Source organism: Dipodomys merriami, unplaced genomic scaffold, assembly GCF_024711535.1.
Source record: "Dipodomys merriami isolate MVZ:Mamm:240054 unplaced genomic scaffold, mDipMer1.0.p SCAF_30, whole genome shotgun sequence".
Lineage (NCBI taxonomy): Eukaryota > Metazoa > Chordata > Mammalia > Rodentia > Heteromyidae > Dipodomys > Dipodomys merriami.
The window spans coordinates 3,558,286-3,574,711 of record NW_027204493.1 but is presented as its reverse complement, the minus strand read 5'-3'; the positions used below and the strand labels follow the sequence as shown (position 1 = coordinate 3,574,711).

Below are 16,426 nucleotides of genomic sequence, written 5' to 3'. Positions count from 1 at the left end.
ACCTTTGGGTTCTTTCCCCTGGAGTATCCTCCTTTAGGTTGACTGTGTGTGAATTCCTGAGTCCTGTATAGGTTATCATGTCCAGTTATATTTTGGATCTAGCTTCCACATACAAGATGAAACATGCACCATTTCTTTCTTAGCTTGGCTTACCTCACTTAGCACAATTTGTTCTAGGTCCATTCATTTCCCTGCAAATGACATGATCTTATTCTTTCTAATGGATGAGTAAAATTCCATGGTGTATAAATACCACATTTTACTAATCCACTCCTCTGCTGTAGGGCACCTAGGCTTTTCTATCACTTGGCTATTGTGACTAGTGCAGCAATGAACATGGATGCACATGTGTCTTAATGTATTCTGACTTGTAAAGTTCTAGGTAGCTGCCCAGGAATGGTATGGGTGGGTCATAAAAAAGTTCATAAGAAAAGTCATAAGAAAGTTCAGTTTTTTGAGGAACCTCCAAACCTACTTCCAGAGTGGTTGTAATAGCTTCCATTGTCACCCACATCCCTGCCAACATGTACTTTTCATGTATATTTGATCCCCTTTTAGAGAAGGAATATACATTTATTTTGATGGAAGACAAATAAAATAAAAGTTGCTCAAATTACATCCTCAAGTAACAGTTTTTCCATGAAGGAAGAGGAATAAGATTATGTGTACTTTCCTCTTATACAAGTTCATTGACCTTACTGATCGTCAGATGACAGATTCTCTCCCTGACTAACAATGGAGTGACAACCCCATGATCCCATTATGAACTGAAAACATCTTAAGCTGAAAATGCATCAATCACATTTAACCTTCTGAATGTCTTTGCTTTGCATTACTCTGTGCACAATACCAGATGGCTATTTCCCCTGTGACCGGGGACTGAGTGGGAGCTGTTTTTCTCTGCTGCTTCCCTGGATCATCAGAGAATATTGTACTACATGAAGATGGTATAGGAAAAGTACTCAAATGAAATTTTACAATTCAGTTTCTACAGATTGTCTATCATTTTAGCACTACTGAAAATAACAAAATCATTAGGTTGAAGCACCATTAGTTATACTAATAACTGTACATAATGAAAAAATTAATATGTGTTTGTATGATAATTATATTAAAATATCTCCCTGAAACAAAGCATCTCCCCAAACTAGCAGCTCTTGCAGGAGGATCATGAATTCAAGGCCAAGCTAAGCTAACTAGTTTAAACACTTCTATATCAGAATTACACTAACTTGTTTTCTGCTCCATCATGTCTAGATATCTGATAAATATTTAATAAATATTGTATGAAAATAAATCTTTTTGTACTTGAATATTATGATCTATCTTTTGTCTCTTTGATATAATAATAATATAATAATAATCTTTGTATTAGTTGATGTCTCTCTAACTTTCATACCCTATTTACATCTTCTGTTTTATCTTTTAATCACATTTGTACATTGTATAGATCATTGCTGTCCTCCCTCCCTCCCTCCCTCCCTCCCTCCCTCCCTCCCTCTCTCCCTCCCTCCCTCTCTCCCTCCCTTCCTCCCTCCCTCCCTTCCTTCCTCCCTTCCTTCCTTCCTTCCTTCCTTCCTTCCTTCCTTCCTTCCTTCCTTCCTTCCTTCCTTCCTTCCTTCCTTCCTTCCTTCCTTCTTTCCTTCCTTCTACTTGGGTTTTTTCACCCACAGCTGTAACTCTATCAGTTGAACCATGCCTCCAGTTCAACGTTTCTTGCTGGTTTATGGAGATGGAGTCTTGAGGGCTTTGGTGCATATGCCAGCATTGAACTGTGATCTCCAGACCTACCGTTCTGAGTAGCTGGGATTAGAGTTCTGAGCCACTGGTACTCAGTTTCTCTGTTTGCTTTCAAGGTCCAGGTATTGTGTTTTATTTAAAATTAGTCTAAATGTAGTTGCCAGCTACTGCCTGCATCTTTTTACCTAAGCATTGGAGTGTTTACCAATCTTTTACATTAGGTTATGTTTGATGCTTGCTGTACACAAATATATACTGGCAAGTTAATGAAGGAAAGGATGAGAAAATCAGTCTTTGGTTAAATGACTGATTTAACTAGTTGTTATATTTTAGTTTTAAAGGCAGATTTTCTAGAAGACACTATGTGCCATAGTGAGCATAAGTTTTCATTTACTTCTCAAGAATCTTTCATCCTGACAACACTTTTGAAACTTCCTGTGGACAGTTTTGCCGCATTCACTGTACATTTCCATGATCCCAGTCTGCTCTTGAGAAAGGAGTTCACCATTGAGAGAACCACAGATCATTAGGAAGGGGCACCATACACCCTTTGCTGGGATTCCTTCGTATTACCACACAGGAAGCTATTCCTATTAATAATACTTATGTCTCTGTAATAACCCCTTTCTAAATAGGCTTTCTGTATCTTTTGGATTTAGGAAAATTTAGTTTAATTTAAGTAATTGTAAGCAATTTTTGGATCAAAATATGCTTAAAAAGTTACTGTGTTTGATGTCGGTGCCCTGTATCTTGTATATACATTTTTCTAATTTGGGGAGGGGAAGGGAAATAACAAAATGCTGAAACAAGGATACAGATTTACCTATTGTAACAATGACATGTATAAGATACTATATTGAAAATGAACTTTACAACTTAGGGAGTGAGGAGGGAGTTGGGAAGGTGGGGAGGGAAGGGATGGTGGGGGGGGGAAGTAACAATGCTTGATAGGAAATGTACTCATTACCTTATTCATGTAACTGTAACTCCTCTGTATATTATTTTATAATAAAACACTTATAGCATGATAGTTGTTTAATGACTTTAGGCCCAGAAAAATCCACAGAACTTTAAGATGACAACCCTTCCTGTACTCCTTCCTGTCTCTCAGTCACTGGAGTCTTTGGAGAACAATTTGGTGTCTGTTGCTCACTCAGACATAGTTTCTACCCTTTTGGAACCATTCACCATTCCAGTCAGCTTCAAATGCTTTTGGAAGCGTCTCAAGATACCTCACTGATTGTGGCTTTTTACCATCTCACCCTGTGTAGTTTGCTGTTTTATGACCCCACAGTTTCTATGTCTGTTCTATCTCTTCTTTTTCCTGTAATGCCGTTCTTTGACTTGCTTTCTCAGGGGTGCCAATCTGAAAAGCTTTCTGTGCCCTGCACCTATGATGCTCCAAGGAAGGAGCAAGGGCCAATTCTTTTATGGAACTCTAGCAAGATCCTAGAAGCTGAATGATCCAGATTAGCTACTGCAGCTAGCATTCTGAATGTACATCCTCTGTCACTGTACTCAGTCACTGCATCTAAGAGTCTGCAAGAGGGATTTCAAAGGAGAATTCTTTTCCAAGATGTTACAGTCCTTGTACACCCAAATACTTCCTCTTCTGAAGAAAGAGTGAGAGTGGAGGATTTGCTAGTGCTCTTTCAACACAGACTCTCAGTAGAGGCCAAAATAGCGATGAACCAAATCTTTACAGGCATTACACGGAGTACCAATGAATTTACAAGGAAAAGAAGTTCTGATAATTTTAAGTGGGGATAAGGGAACACAGTTAAAATGTTTCAGTTTCAATAGACTACAATTTGCTTCTCCCAGAGCTAGGCTGTCTTCCCAATATGCTTGCCATTTGGTGTTTGGAGACAAGATGTTCCTAGCAGAGTTTACTGCAGCACACAACCCCAGTGTTTTCTGTTTTGGATGCTCACACTCCTCAGGGATCCACACTACTTTATGATTTTAGTCTACTATGTAGGATAGATTTCTCTTTTTGTGTGGAATCCCTCTAGGATGGTATTAGGTACCTACTAGGTCAGAACACCAAATAACATTTTAGGTAGTAATAAAGGTCTTAATCAGCATTGTGCAATTCTAAATATTATACACTAATATGACACTAGAAAAATTACATTATATGACAATAGCTTATGTATAATTAAATTGCATGAGTTTTGTGGATTTGTAGGGGTTTTCACATCGCTTTTCAAAAAAATTCCCAGTGGAAATATTAAACTACTTTATAAAGTTTTCTGAAGAAGATTGACTTACTAAGTGTCAAGAATTTATGAGACTGAGCTACAATTTCAGGAAGACTTAATGTTACTAGATTATTTGTTTTATACTCTTTCTAAGGACATTAAATATATAACTTTCTTTAATCTTTATAGTGATTGTGTATCATTACCATCATTTTGCAGAGGAAGAGGCGGGAAATTCAATAAATTGCTCCAAGTGTCATGAAGATCATTTAACAAGAAGTAGACTTGAGAAAGAGCAGTGTGATTCCGGACATCCCATTATAGGTTGAGATGCTAAGAATTACTACACAGAAAAGGGCCCGACTCATGGTGGTCATGCCAAAACTGGCTATTGTTATGATTCAGAAAACAGTCACCCTATCCCACTCTATGCTGGGAGAGCACTCACAGGATGATTCCTGGATGGTCAATGGAAAAAATGGTTCTCAGATCCATTGTTTATCTATTATCATTCCAATATACGGACAGATCTTTGCTCAGTGGCAGCAGGAATGCAAGCATGATCACTGGATTCATTTCATTTGACCTGAGTCAATGTGTAAACAGCAATATTTTATGTACATAAAATGTACAACAAACAATATTTTATGTACATCACTTTTGCCAAAGAAGATTTAGAATCATCAAAAGGAGGATTTAATCAGGAAAGGAGTTTTAAACTTCTATATTACAATGTGTGATTCAATATTGCATTCAGTAAGGGTTATTTTATGAACACTTCTTTTTCATTATTATCTTCAAATATTTGTACAAGGGCATTTCATTTTGACTGAAGACTGACTTCAATTTGGTTAATCAATAACAGGCAGAAAGCTCCTTAGCTCTGTTATATCCTGATACTCATCATTCACAAGATTTTAATCAGAGGGTATCATTTCTGTCAATAATTTTATATAGTATATTTAAAATTGCATTTTTCTTAAACCAGTCTCACTCACTGCACATTGATTCTCCTATGCTTTGCTTTTGAGCACTTTGATAAAGTGTTTATTCTCTCCTGGGTTTCTATTGCTCAAGGGCTAGCACTCTACCACTTGCGTCACAGAGCCACTTCTGGCTTTTTCTGTTTATATGGTATGAAGAACCAAACCCAGGGCTTCATGCATGGTAGGCAAGCACTCTACCATTAAGCCACATTCCCAGCCCATCATGTTCTTTTTTTAAATCAATGGTAATTGATACAGATCTCTGGAAATATTGGACTAATTTCTTAAAAATGAAATCATGTTAATACTGAAGTTATGAACAGCTTCTTAGTATGAAATCATGTTAATACTGAAGTTATAAAAAGTTATGGTTTACCAATAAGTAGAATATATTTGGAGATAAAATAAACAGTTTAATGAGCTGCAACCTAGTTCAATGTGTGTATGAGAATTTTGAACCAGTAGAATTTTGGATGATAAATTGCTCAAATACCTTAGTATTCATTCTTAAAGAGTTGAGATGATAATGCTACATGATTGATCATATATTAATTCCAACTTTTAGAAAACACTTGAGTTTTGAAATCCTGTACAAGAGCTAAAAAGTCATGAGAGAATGTGAAGGAGTTGAAATTTTTGTGCAGAAAACTGTATGCACATATACACATGCATAAAATAACATGTACATGCACACACAAATTAATTCACAAGGGAAAATTTGTAAATACATCATTTTGGTCTATGAATTGTCTAATATGCAAAGAGGGAAAAAGAAGATATTTTTCTTAATATTCTTTATATATAACCTACATACATATATTATATACAATGTTATACCCACATATACATATATATCAGTATTATATATATGTGGTGTATACACACACACACACACACACACACACACACACACACACACACACACACACACACACACACACACACACACACACATTCCCTCCAGAAAGAGGAAAAAGAGGACAATAGGGAAGAATTACCAGGAATGAAGACTGATACACTCCTCAAATGTGAATCAATCTGATTCTCCTGTCTGTTTAATTCATATCTACATTCTATGCTAATAGGTCAGAACAGGTTTGAGGGCTATGTATTGCCTTACTCTCCCATAGAACTCATGTTTCTTGTGGCCAAGTGATACCCATCCTGGTTACTCATAATCTTTTTAGTGGTTTTTTTCAATAATAATTCATTTTCCTACCTTTAGGTGCCAAATCGAAGAACTGATCTCGAAGATTATCAAGCTGTTCGATGGTCAAGGTGCCATTTTCTTCCTTTTCTATAGGTGGTGGACGTGTTGGTGGTGGAGGATCTGGGAAGACTTTTACATCACCATTAATGAAGAAGACTTCTTGGCTTAAATAAAGCTCATTCTGAATTTTTGTAGATGTTTCAATGTGATAGCGAGCTACTTCAGTTAATTTTTCTACACTGAAAGTAGTAAAAGGAATAAAGTTATCTCTGCTATAAAGATGCTATTAGATTAATATTTGCTTGTAAAATATATATATATGAAATGAATGCTATGCATAAGTTACACAATATTTTAACTTTTCTTTAAATCTATTTTACATAAGGTCAATGTGCAATGCAAATTTAAAACATATATGCTTGTTACATAGCTCATAGTTTCACATATTTTTAACAAATTGAGCCAAAAGAGAATCTATTCTTTTTTTACTATTAGTATTGGAACATAGTTTACTATCTGAGCAAGATTTTATCAAAAGTAGATTTCATTCTAAATTTGAACCTGAATAAGTTAATATGTTGGGTTGGTAAAATATGACTGTTAGAACAATACAATTATTTGTAACTAGATATAAGAAAACATATTTCAACTACCTTTATATAATTTCCATAGTGACAATTTAGTAAGTAGTATTAGTTGCTGTCTTCCAAAAGATACCCTTTAAGTCAACTCCTGAATGCCATCTTTGTGAGTGTTCATTTACTATGTGGTAGCTGATTAGTTCATAAACTTATGGTGTTTCTTGTCTGGGACATTGGCTCTGATTGGATTTCTGTTCGAGATCTGATTGGATCCAGTTTGAGATCCAATCAGAACCAAGATTTCAGGCCAGTGTGCACCATCTAGTGGATGGGAAAATATGCCAGAAAAATAGATTTGAAGTTCAAAGGGAGACTCTTCTTTGTGTCTCTCTGTGCCTGTTTTTTTCTCTCTACTTTCCTCTGTGTCTCTTTCTCCTCTCTGTCTCTCTCACTTCCCATTATAACACTATAACAATGCTAGGTTTTTATTCATTTCTTGCAGCCACAACTTAAGATGGCATCCATAATTCTGGAGACAGAGATATACACAAAAGAAACACAGGTATACCATCTAAAAACAACATCCATTTACACTTGATAGAAGCTATGAATCCTTCCAACGAAGACAACATAGTTTCATTTGTAAGTAGCTAGCACAGAACAGGACTGAGAATTACTGCTTGTGAGGCTGATGGTAATGGACTTGGGCCATTTAGCCATGTGATTACATTAAATATATTACTACTGCAATGTGTGTTAGAATCTTCTTTAACTCTGTTTTTTTATGGGAGGAACCAACGGAACAAGATTTCTAAACAACTAGGCTGAAGATTTTATAGTAGAACTTTGATTATGAGACAAGATCTGGAGAAAACAAACCATAAAAACTGTTTTTTTTTAAAGATGGTAATTACTGCTTCTGAGAATACTTGCTATTTGAATCCTATTTATATGTAACTGCTAAAATTTCAGTAAATGTTTATTGCAAACTATAGTGCATTACAAAATACAGCGTAAGTAGAAATCTTTGAAATACAATGACTGGCATATTGCCTCTTGTAGAAGCTGATAATAAGGTTCAAAGCAATCCGCAATGGACACTAGAGCAATCCTTGTCTCCTGGATGCTCGGATGAGGGCCTTTCTTCTCCTCTAAGCTGGATCTTCATGCCTTTTCAAGGGGACAAGTAAGAAGATGAAATCTTCTGCCCACAATAGTAATCAGACTCTGGAAATTCCTTCTAACTCAACAGCAAAGGAGAATGGAATGTTGAGTTTACCAAGGAATCATTCCAACTAGTAAAACATTTCAGTGGATGACTTCTTAATCTCACAATATTAACTCTGACAGGGTTTACCTTAGAAAGATGGAAAGCATTATTTTACATTTGAAAAATATGGAAAATTGTATCCTACCTTGTAAAGTAAGGTTCCCATTGAGCTTTATGAAAACCAAGCAAATAAAATACAAAACTGGATACTCTATTTTTTTGTGCTGGTTCTGGGGCTTGAACTCAGCTTCTTTTGCTCAAGGCTAAGACCCTACAACTTGAGCCACAGCTCCACTTCTGCCTTTTCAGTAGATTATTGGAGAGAAGTCTCATAGGCATTTCTGCCTGGGCTGGTTTCAAACTACAATCATTAGATCTCAGCCTCTTGAGTAGGCAGGGTTATAGACATGAGCCACTGGTGCCCAACTACTTTTTACACACATAATTTACTGTGTGAAAAGAGGTAATGCAAATTCAATAGTAAAGCTGGCCTCATGCCTTTCTAACAGTGATTTCCTAAAGGCCAAAATGTTCATTTCTAAAGGTAATTTAAATTTGTGAACACTTTAAAAATCCTTATCACTTTTGGCACTGAGGATTAGCAGTGTCTTTTAAAAAATGTAGTACTTTACCTGGCCATTTCATTCAAGTACCTCTCCCCAAGCCATTTTTCCATAAACTTATAGACATCCACCACCTTTGTGATTAAATCTTCAAGGACAGTCAATGCTTTTGCCTTGATCAGTTCTAGTCGAAACTGTGTGGCTATCTCTATATTAAAAGAGAAATAAGCCATAAGTGAAATAAGCCAGACTCAGAAAGATTGCATGTTTGTCTCAAATAAGATGTCTATTATTAAAAAACATGATAGTGGAAATGAGACTATTTGAAAAGAATTGGGAGAAGGCAAATAGTGGCAGATAAGAGAAAGTAATATATGTGTTTGAATATGACCAAAGTATATTATATAAATGTATCAAGATATTATAATGAAGCCTATTAATTAATATAATTACTACATGCTTATAGAACATGATGACACAAATTCATTTTTATACTCATGCTTTGATTTGTGAAATTTCAGGTGCACGTTTAATATATCAATATAGGTAAGGTCACATCCATCTCATTGAGAAGCCGAATGTAGTTTAAGTCATTTGAGAAATGAAGCTAGAGCTACACTTGAGTTTTATGTCTGCTATAATTTCTAACAGTAATGATTTTTAAATAAATAAAATGACCACAACATCTCTGAGTTTCAAAAGTAGGGGCATAAAATCTTTTGCTTATTCTCTCCTTCCTTTAGAATCTTGGGGGCAGCAATGCCACCATATTTCTCTACATTGTGAAAATGAGAGTGGAATTTGTCTCTGGGCTTATTGTTGCTCCTAGTTCATTGTAGGAACTGTGTACTTTACTCCAAAAAGCTTTCTGATCTTCACTATTTCTCTTTCAATTGCCACTGACCTTATCTGATTATCTCTCACTTTTGGAACAGCTTCAACCTTGCTTCTACTGACTTATTTCCCCTTCTCAAGTTCAAATCTACATACCACTATCCAGAAGAATCTGAATAATCTGCGTCATCTGCTATCATGGTCATAATCACTTTCTTTGGCCCCATTTTTTCCATTAGCTCCCAGTTGCCAATGGCTGCACCTATTACATCATCCATGGTTTGGCTTCCCTTTTGCAAAGTCACTCCTTTCTAAAATATGCCTCATTTACCTGAGCTAAGTAGCTACCAAATAGACTACCAAATAGAATGCATTCCTTACTCCTCTCAGTCCTTGCAAATGTCCTCTCTGAATTTCTACCCAAATTGCCTCCTGGGAAAACTCCTTATTCTTCCAGTATAACTCACACATCAGTTCCTTTTCCAATTTTTTTTTCTTTTTGACCATATTGGGATTTGAACGTAGGGCTCTTAGGTTAATAGGTTTGTTTGCTCAGCTTGATCTCAACTATTTGAGCCATGCCTCCAGCCTAGCATTTTGCTGGTCATTTTGGAGATGGAGTTTACCATCTCTTCTGCCTTGGCTGGCTTCAACTATTTTCTCGATCTCCTGAGTAGAGTGTGTAGGTGTGAGCCACCAGTTGATCAGCATCCTTTCTTTCCAATCTCTTGCATCTAGTGTTCTACATGGCTATTTCCAATATAAAACATATAAGTCATTGTTTTAATTTCTCTTCTTCTAGATTGAGCTTTAATTTTGTTCATTTGTTTTATATTTGTGCATTTTTGCAGGTGTACCAAGCAATCACAAGGAGACTTGGCCCAACAACTTTTTATGTGAATGAGTGAATTTCACTGCAACAGGTCTCATGAATTGGATGAACTAAAAGAAGTCTACTGAAAACCACTGGAACCAGATGTGAGGACAGATAATAGGAGGCAAACAGGTGTCTTCATTTGCCTCAGGGCTGGGGACTTGTGAGGTTCACTGTGTTACTGTTACTTATGGGAGCTTGCTGTCTTTCCAGTGTCAGCCCCATGTTCTCGCAGACACAGTCTGGGGTCATGATGAGCCTCTTGTGGGCTATTTGGCTGTGGGTTTACTTGGCACTAAACAGCACCAACTGCCCTGGTGCCCTCCATTACCTTCAAATTGCAGGGCAGCAAGATGTTCTTCCTTGATTCTCACCTTCAGTTCACTTCTATTTTGAGTTTCGATGTTTTCTTTAGGGGGTGATAACAGTACAGGGGTGGATTCTGTAGTAGATTCGAGTTTACCTGAAAGGAAAATGATGGAGGCTGAGTCAAATATCAACTGTTGAGTGTGTGTGTGTGTGTGTGTGTGTGTGTGTGTGTGTGTGTGTGTGTGTGTGTGTGTGTGTGTGTGTGTGTGTGTCCTTGGTACTTAGGCAAAATGAGTACTAATGAAAAATTATGTTATAAACATCTGTGATTTAGGATGGAGAAAGCTAGGCCTTGCCTAGTGAATTATTGATAACCCTTCTTGTGAATTCTCAATGTGCTAGCTAGAAAAGCACATTTGTGAAACCTTGTAGGAAGGCAAGGTGTATGTGACAAGCAATATATTCCAATCTCACTTGCAATTGTTTTTAGAAGGGGCAGTGGAGTGACAGGTGTAATAGAGATGATGTCATATGTGCATGTATGAAAATACCACAATGAAATTATTATATGCTAATAAAAATGTAAAATTATTAATGAAAAATGACTGCCAATGTCTGTCTCTGCTGTTACACTATTTATACTAGGGCAGAGCTATGATTTTTGGCTTTTGTTTTTGCAATTCACAGTTGTGTTCTTGGCACCTATGTTAGGGTATTTCAGGTCATAAATATGATGGACATGTGCTTCTACTTCCTGTCTTGCTTTATATGAACTTAGAAATGTACAAGTGAAGACATCACAGGGGGACAATGTTTGTGGTAGATTTCTCCATAAGGTTAAGTAGTATTACCTCCCAACCTAAGTCCCCTAGTGGCTCAGAAGATAATGTGTCTGGTTGAAGATTTGTTTCTTGCCAAGAGGTTGAAGAGCCCAGGAGTCTGAGCACTAAAACCATGAATACCTTTTGCTTTCTGTTCATCCTTTTTCTTCTTGAGTGTTTCCTTTTCCTTTCTGCCTTTTTTACTTGCACCAGGCTGAGGAGACTTGTCGTTTGATTCTGGTGCCTGATTTAAGCTTTCTTCTTCCATGAGACTCTGATGAATTTCAGCAGCTACCTAGTTGGGTCAAAGCAATCAGTGTGGTTAGGGGAACATTTAGGAAGTATACTAACCTTTTGGATTTAACGATTACCAGCTTCCTCTGAAACCTTATTCCTTTGAAACCTTATTCCCCATGACCTTATATTCATTTATTCCAAAGCACATTTTAGCAGCTCTGTCACTGTCCCCAATATTCTGCTTCCCATTTCTATCTGAATGGAGGTTCTCAATTTCTCAAAATCCTGCCTGTAGTGTATCACTAGGTGTCCTCATTGCTGCCCTCAGCAGACAGTGAAAACTCCATTGATATGCAAACCTTCTTTAAAAAAAAAAAAAAAAAAAAAAACCTCAGAAGGGCTGGGAAGGTGGCTCAGTGGTAGAGTGCTTGCCTTGCATGCATGAGGCCCTGGGTTCGATTCTTCAGCACCACATAAGCAGAAAAAGCCGGAAGTGGCCCTGTGGCTCAAGTGGTAGAAGGCTAACTTTGAGCTGAAGAGCTGAGCTGAATTGCTGAGGGACAGTGCCCAGGCCCAGAGTTCAGGCCCACAACCGACAACCCCCCCCCCCAAAAACAACAACAACAACAAAACCCCTTAAGACTATGAGTTTAATAACCCTTGTTAATATTCCCTAAAACAGCATTTCTTAATTGTCATTCTAATGGCCCAGTATGGAGATTTTGTTATAGTTTCTCCTAATAGAATTTCTATGAAATTTTAATATTTATGAAAGTGTATCTACTTATGTGTTATGTGTCTGTGCCTTGTACACAAAATGAGATCTATTTTCATACCCCCTTAGCTGACTTTGGAGAATGTGTGCCCTATGGCAATTGAGTTATGAAGACTTGAATACTGGGCTTCCATTTTAAGATTAGCTAGAAGGCTCAGTGCTTGTGAGGATGATCTGTTCCTCAAAGCTAATCTCATAAATCCTGGCTTCCTCTTTCCAGCTCCTTTCTTTTCCCTCCGTTCAGTCTCAAAAGTGTCCTTGTAGCTGGGCGCCAGTGGCTCACACCTGTAATCCTAGCTACTCAGGAGGCTGAGATCTGAGGGCCACAATTGAAAGCCAGCCCAGGCAAGGAAAGTCCATGAGACTCTGATCTCCAATAAGCAGCAGAAAACTGCAAGTGGCACTGTGGCTCAAGTGACAGAGAACTTGCCTTGAGCTGAAGAGTTCAGTGACAGTGCCTACACCCAGAGTTCAAGCCTCACAATTGACAAAAAAAAAAAAAAAATCAAAAGTGTTCTTGTAACAGTGTGTGTATTTATATCCCATGCAAGCCAGGAGTAAGGAAGCCTTTACTCAGAAGAGCCAAGCCTTTCTAGGATTCCTCCAACTCTCCTCTGACATTAGCTCTGCCTGTAGGTGGTAGCAAACCTTGTGTCAGTACAACAGAGATGAAGCAGAGATGGACCAAGTATAAAATTCTGGGCACAGAACAATAAATACTGCATGATGTCACATGTATCATCTAATAGAAACAGAGAAGGGAATGTCTCCCCAGAGACAGTGGGTTGGACAGAGGAGTTGTGGAGATGAGAGATGCTGGTTAAAAGGCACATGGTTTCAGTTAGATGGGAGGAATAAATTCTGGTGTTGTATTGCATAACATGATGAACATAGTTACGTACTATAGGTTTCAAAATTGCCAGAAGAGTAGATTTTATATATGCTTGCTTCAAAAGAATGGTAAATGAATGAAGTCAGAATGTGAATGATGAGCCTTAATAATTACACAAAGTTTACAAATATAACATCCCATTGTAAGCCAAAATATATGCAATTACTATTTCTGAATTTGAAAACATAAATATATGTCTATATCTACATATACCATATAGAGAGCTACATATTTATATTTATATATAGTCTTTATGTTAGGGCTTGTGTCACTGGGGTCACCCCTAGATAGAAAAAGGTAAGGAGAAGTACAGGTCCTGTGTTCAAACTCTAGTCCCAGCTTACACACACAAAAATGAAGGATAATGAGGGCTGTTTTTTATTCAGATGCTACAGTACCTTAGTTTGATATTATTTCTGGTGAGATTAGGGTAAGGAGAGGGAGGAGAAAGATGAAGACTAGTAGACAAATGGCAAGGCACAATGCTTTCCTCATGTAGTCTTGTGTACCGGTCAGTTCCTGCCTTATAATTTTTGCCTTGTCTTATATCCCCATAGCTTAGCATGTAGCTGTCCATAACTGTTACATTAATGTTTAATCTTACCGCATTATTCAAATGGTCTATGAAGCTACCCAGGCCTAAGGACCAGACCTGCCTTTATAGTTTTCCATAGTGTTGGGTCCCTGTGCTCTGTTTACAGCTGATGTCAAGTGCTTATTAACTGATAACCTTTCTTCTAAAATAATCATACTCCATCGAGTAAACTTACAATTTCTTCTATATCAACTATACCTTGAATGTATATGGAAAGATTAAAAGAGCACACTAGTATTATCCTTTTTGTTTTCTGATTTTTTCTACAGATGTTCTTTTGATAAAAATGGATTTCATGCTATATACTGTACTTTCAAATTCTTGGTAAAGCTGAAAGCACACTTGTTAACATTCTCCCCTAAATTGCAAGCAATTCATTTTTGAATCTCTTCTTGCAAATCATGGTAGGTTAGCAATTTCCTTTAAAATTGGATTTATCTCCTTGGTAAACAACCTTGTGATGATGACGATGATGATGATAATGATTATAATCTGTAGAGTATTTTTTTGGTCCACTTCCTTTAAAGACTTGTGGATCTCTTTTAAAAGTTAACACAATTTGCAATGCATTTAGCAATCTAGCTTCCAAGGCAGGAGAGTACTTTAAATATAATGCTTTGACATTGTGGGCGTTAAATATGACTTCTTTGAAATCATTGCATACCTAGTAATTAGAAGAAAGTTTTGCTAAAAATCAACATGGCATCCTAAATGGATAGCTCTTGCTAAGAGTTTTGTATTGAAAAGCTGTCAAAGTGCTCTTACTCCAATTGGACTAATCTCAGAGGGTACTCTTCTGCCCACATCCATTTATCTATGCTGTACCATTAGGAACTCAAAGTTCCCTTAAATATTTGCTTTCTGTCAGGGATAGGTTGAAACATCCAGGATTCTGGGTGCTAACACCATGAGTATAATTTATTTTTAGTCTGCTTTTGAGCATGTGACCTCCAAGTCATCAAAGTCTACTGGAAACTTGTGAAAGCTGGATTAAGATCTAATTATCAGTAATATTAAATAGTAAGCATTCCTTTTGTTCATATGCTTTTTAGGATTTTTTAAAGCCCTGAAGGAAATGATAAATTTTAAAACAAATTTCTATCAAAAATTTCTAAAATGTTTCATTTACATTACTTTGTTGGATCTTTTCAATCTTTCAAGAATACCTTGCTACACAGAAGAAACTGAAGCCTTAGTTTAAGAGATTTTCCTAAAAACACAGTTAAATACTATGAAAAACACAAATGATATGGTGTTCTTTGGCTCTGCAATCCTCCCTAAATATGCAACATATAGATGATGCAAATGATAATCATACTTATATAATCTAATATTTATAGTATTATTTATTCATTTTTATTAAACATTATAATATTCGAATTATGCAATCTCTTCCAGGCAATTTTTAATGGGCTGTAGAAGACTTTGTAGATTATATTTATGTAGTTCTATAGACAGTAGTCCACCTTGTTTCCTAGAAACCCTCCATCTGGTTTTCTACTCTGTAGTGTTTCATATATCTTAGATTCTTTGTGGTAATCATTACTGCCAGTCCCATCATCATTACTACTGATATCAGTATTGTACGTACAATAGCAACAGCACTTTAATACTGTATTACACTACATAGGGGCACTGGGCTAGATTAGGGGATATGGAAAATTGTAGGGTGTGGTGTAGTGAATATTCTGGAAAACAACTAGAAAGATACGAAGAGCCAAGCTTGTAAGAGAGAAAGTAACCGCTACAAATATAGGCAGAGTTTATGATTACAGAAGGCTGGGTGTTAGGAAAAGTGGTAATTGCCTGGTCAGGAATAAAGGCAAGAACTAGTTCTAAATACTTAAATAAAGTGCAGGAATGAAACAGGTGGAGAAGAAACAGATTTTCAAAGGAAAAGCTTCCCTAAACCATGAAATTGAAATTGGTAATGTTCATGGAAAAGAGATAGATGATATCCCATCAGGTTAGGAGAGGGTTGGCTGGTGGAACAAGCCAGAATGTGGGTGAAAGGGATATAAACCTTAAAAATCAGAAAGTCTAAAGTCCAAATTTCATTTTGACTCTTACCTTCTGGGAGAGTTTAGGCAAGTTTATTCATGTGCATGAACTTTAATTCTCCGGTGAAAAGGGGATAATAATACTTACCCCATAGATATGCGATAATAATACTCACCCCATAGGTAAAAGATAATGCTGACCCTCTAGGGAAAGGATACAGGTTTAGGAGGATTGGAGACTGAATTGTTTGGCTTGTGTCTGAAAAGTATTTTTAAAATCAGATTTCATTTGCTACTGTTACAATCAATAGCTGAATTTCTGATGGTTTGTTTTTTGTTTAGAAGAGTAGGAAATCTGGCTGTTGGGTCATTTGTAAGTAGCAAAGTTTGCCAGCACAGTCCCAACCTTCCCCATTGTCTCCCATTTGACTTGCCTCTTTCACTGGCCTGACTGACCCTTTTGGTTACTTCACTTGTAATCCTGGCCAGCACAGGAAACTATCTAGCACTGGTTCACTTTATGCATGATCTCAAG

The 16,426-nt window shown here is 36.9% G+C and overlaps 1 protein-coding gene across 3 annotated transcripts in view; it reads right to left on the bottom strand.

Annotated features, from left to right (window-relative positions):
• Positions 1–16,426, bottom strand: part of Spef2 (sperm flagellar 2) — a 160,717-nt gene that overhangs the window by 27,701 nt on the left and 116,590 nt on the right. For all 3 annotated transcript variants that reach the window (XM_070041026.1, XM_070041023.1, XM_070041024.1), the window contains exons 26-29: positions 11,534–11,687; positions 10,594–10,725; positions 8,624–8,762; positions 6,150–6,379 (exon numbers count right to left, since the gene is read on the bottom strand). In XM_070041026.1, the coding sequence (XP_069897127.1) occupies positions 6,150–6,379; positions 8,624–8,762; positions 10,594–10,725; positions 11,534–11,687 (655 nt within the window). The remainder of the gene's footprint in view (positions 1–6,149; positions 6,380–8,623; positions 8,763–10,593; positions 10,726–11,533; positions 11,688–16,426) is intronic.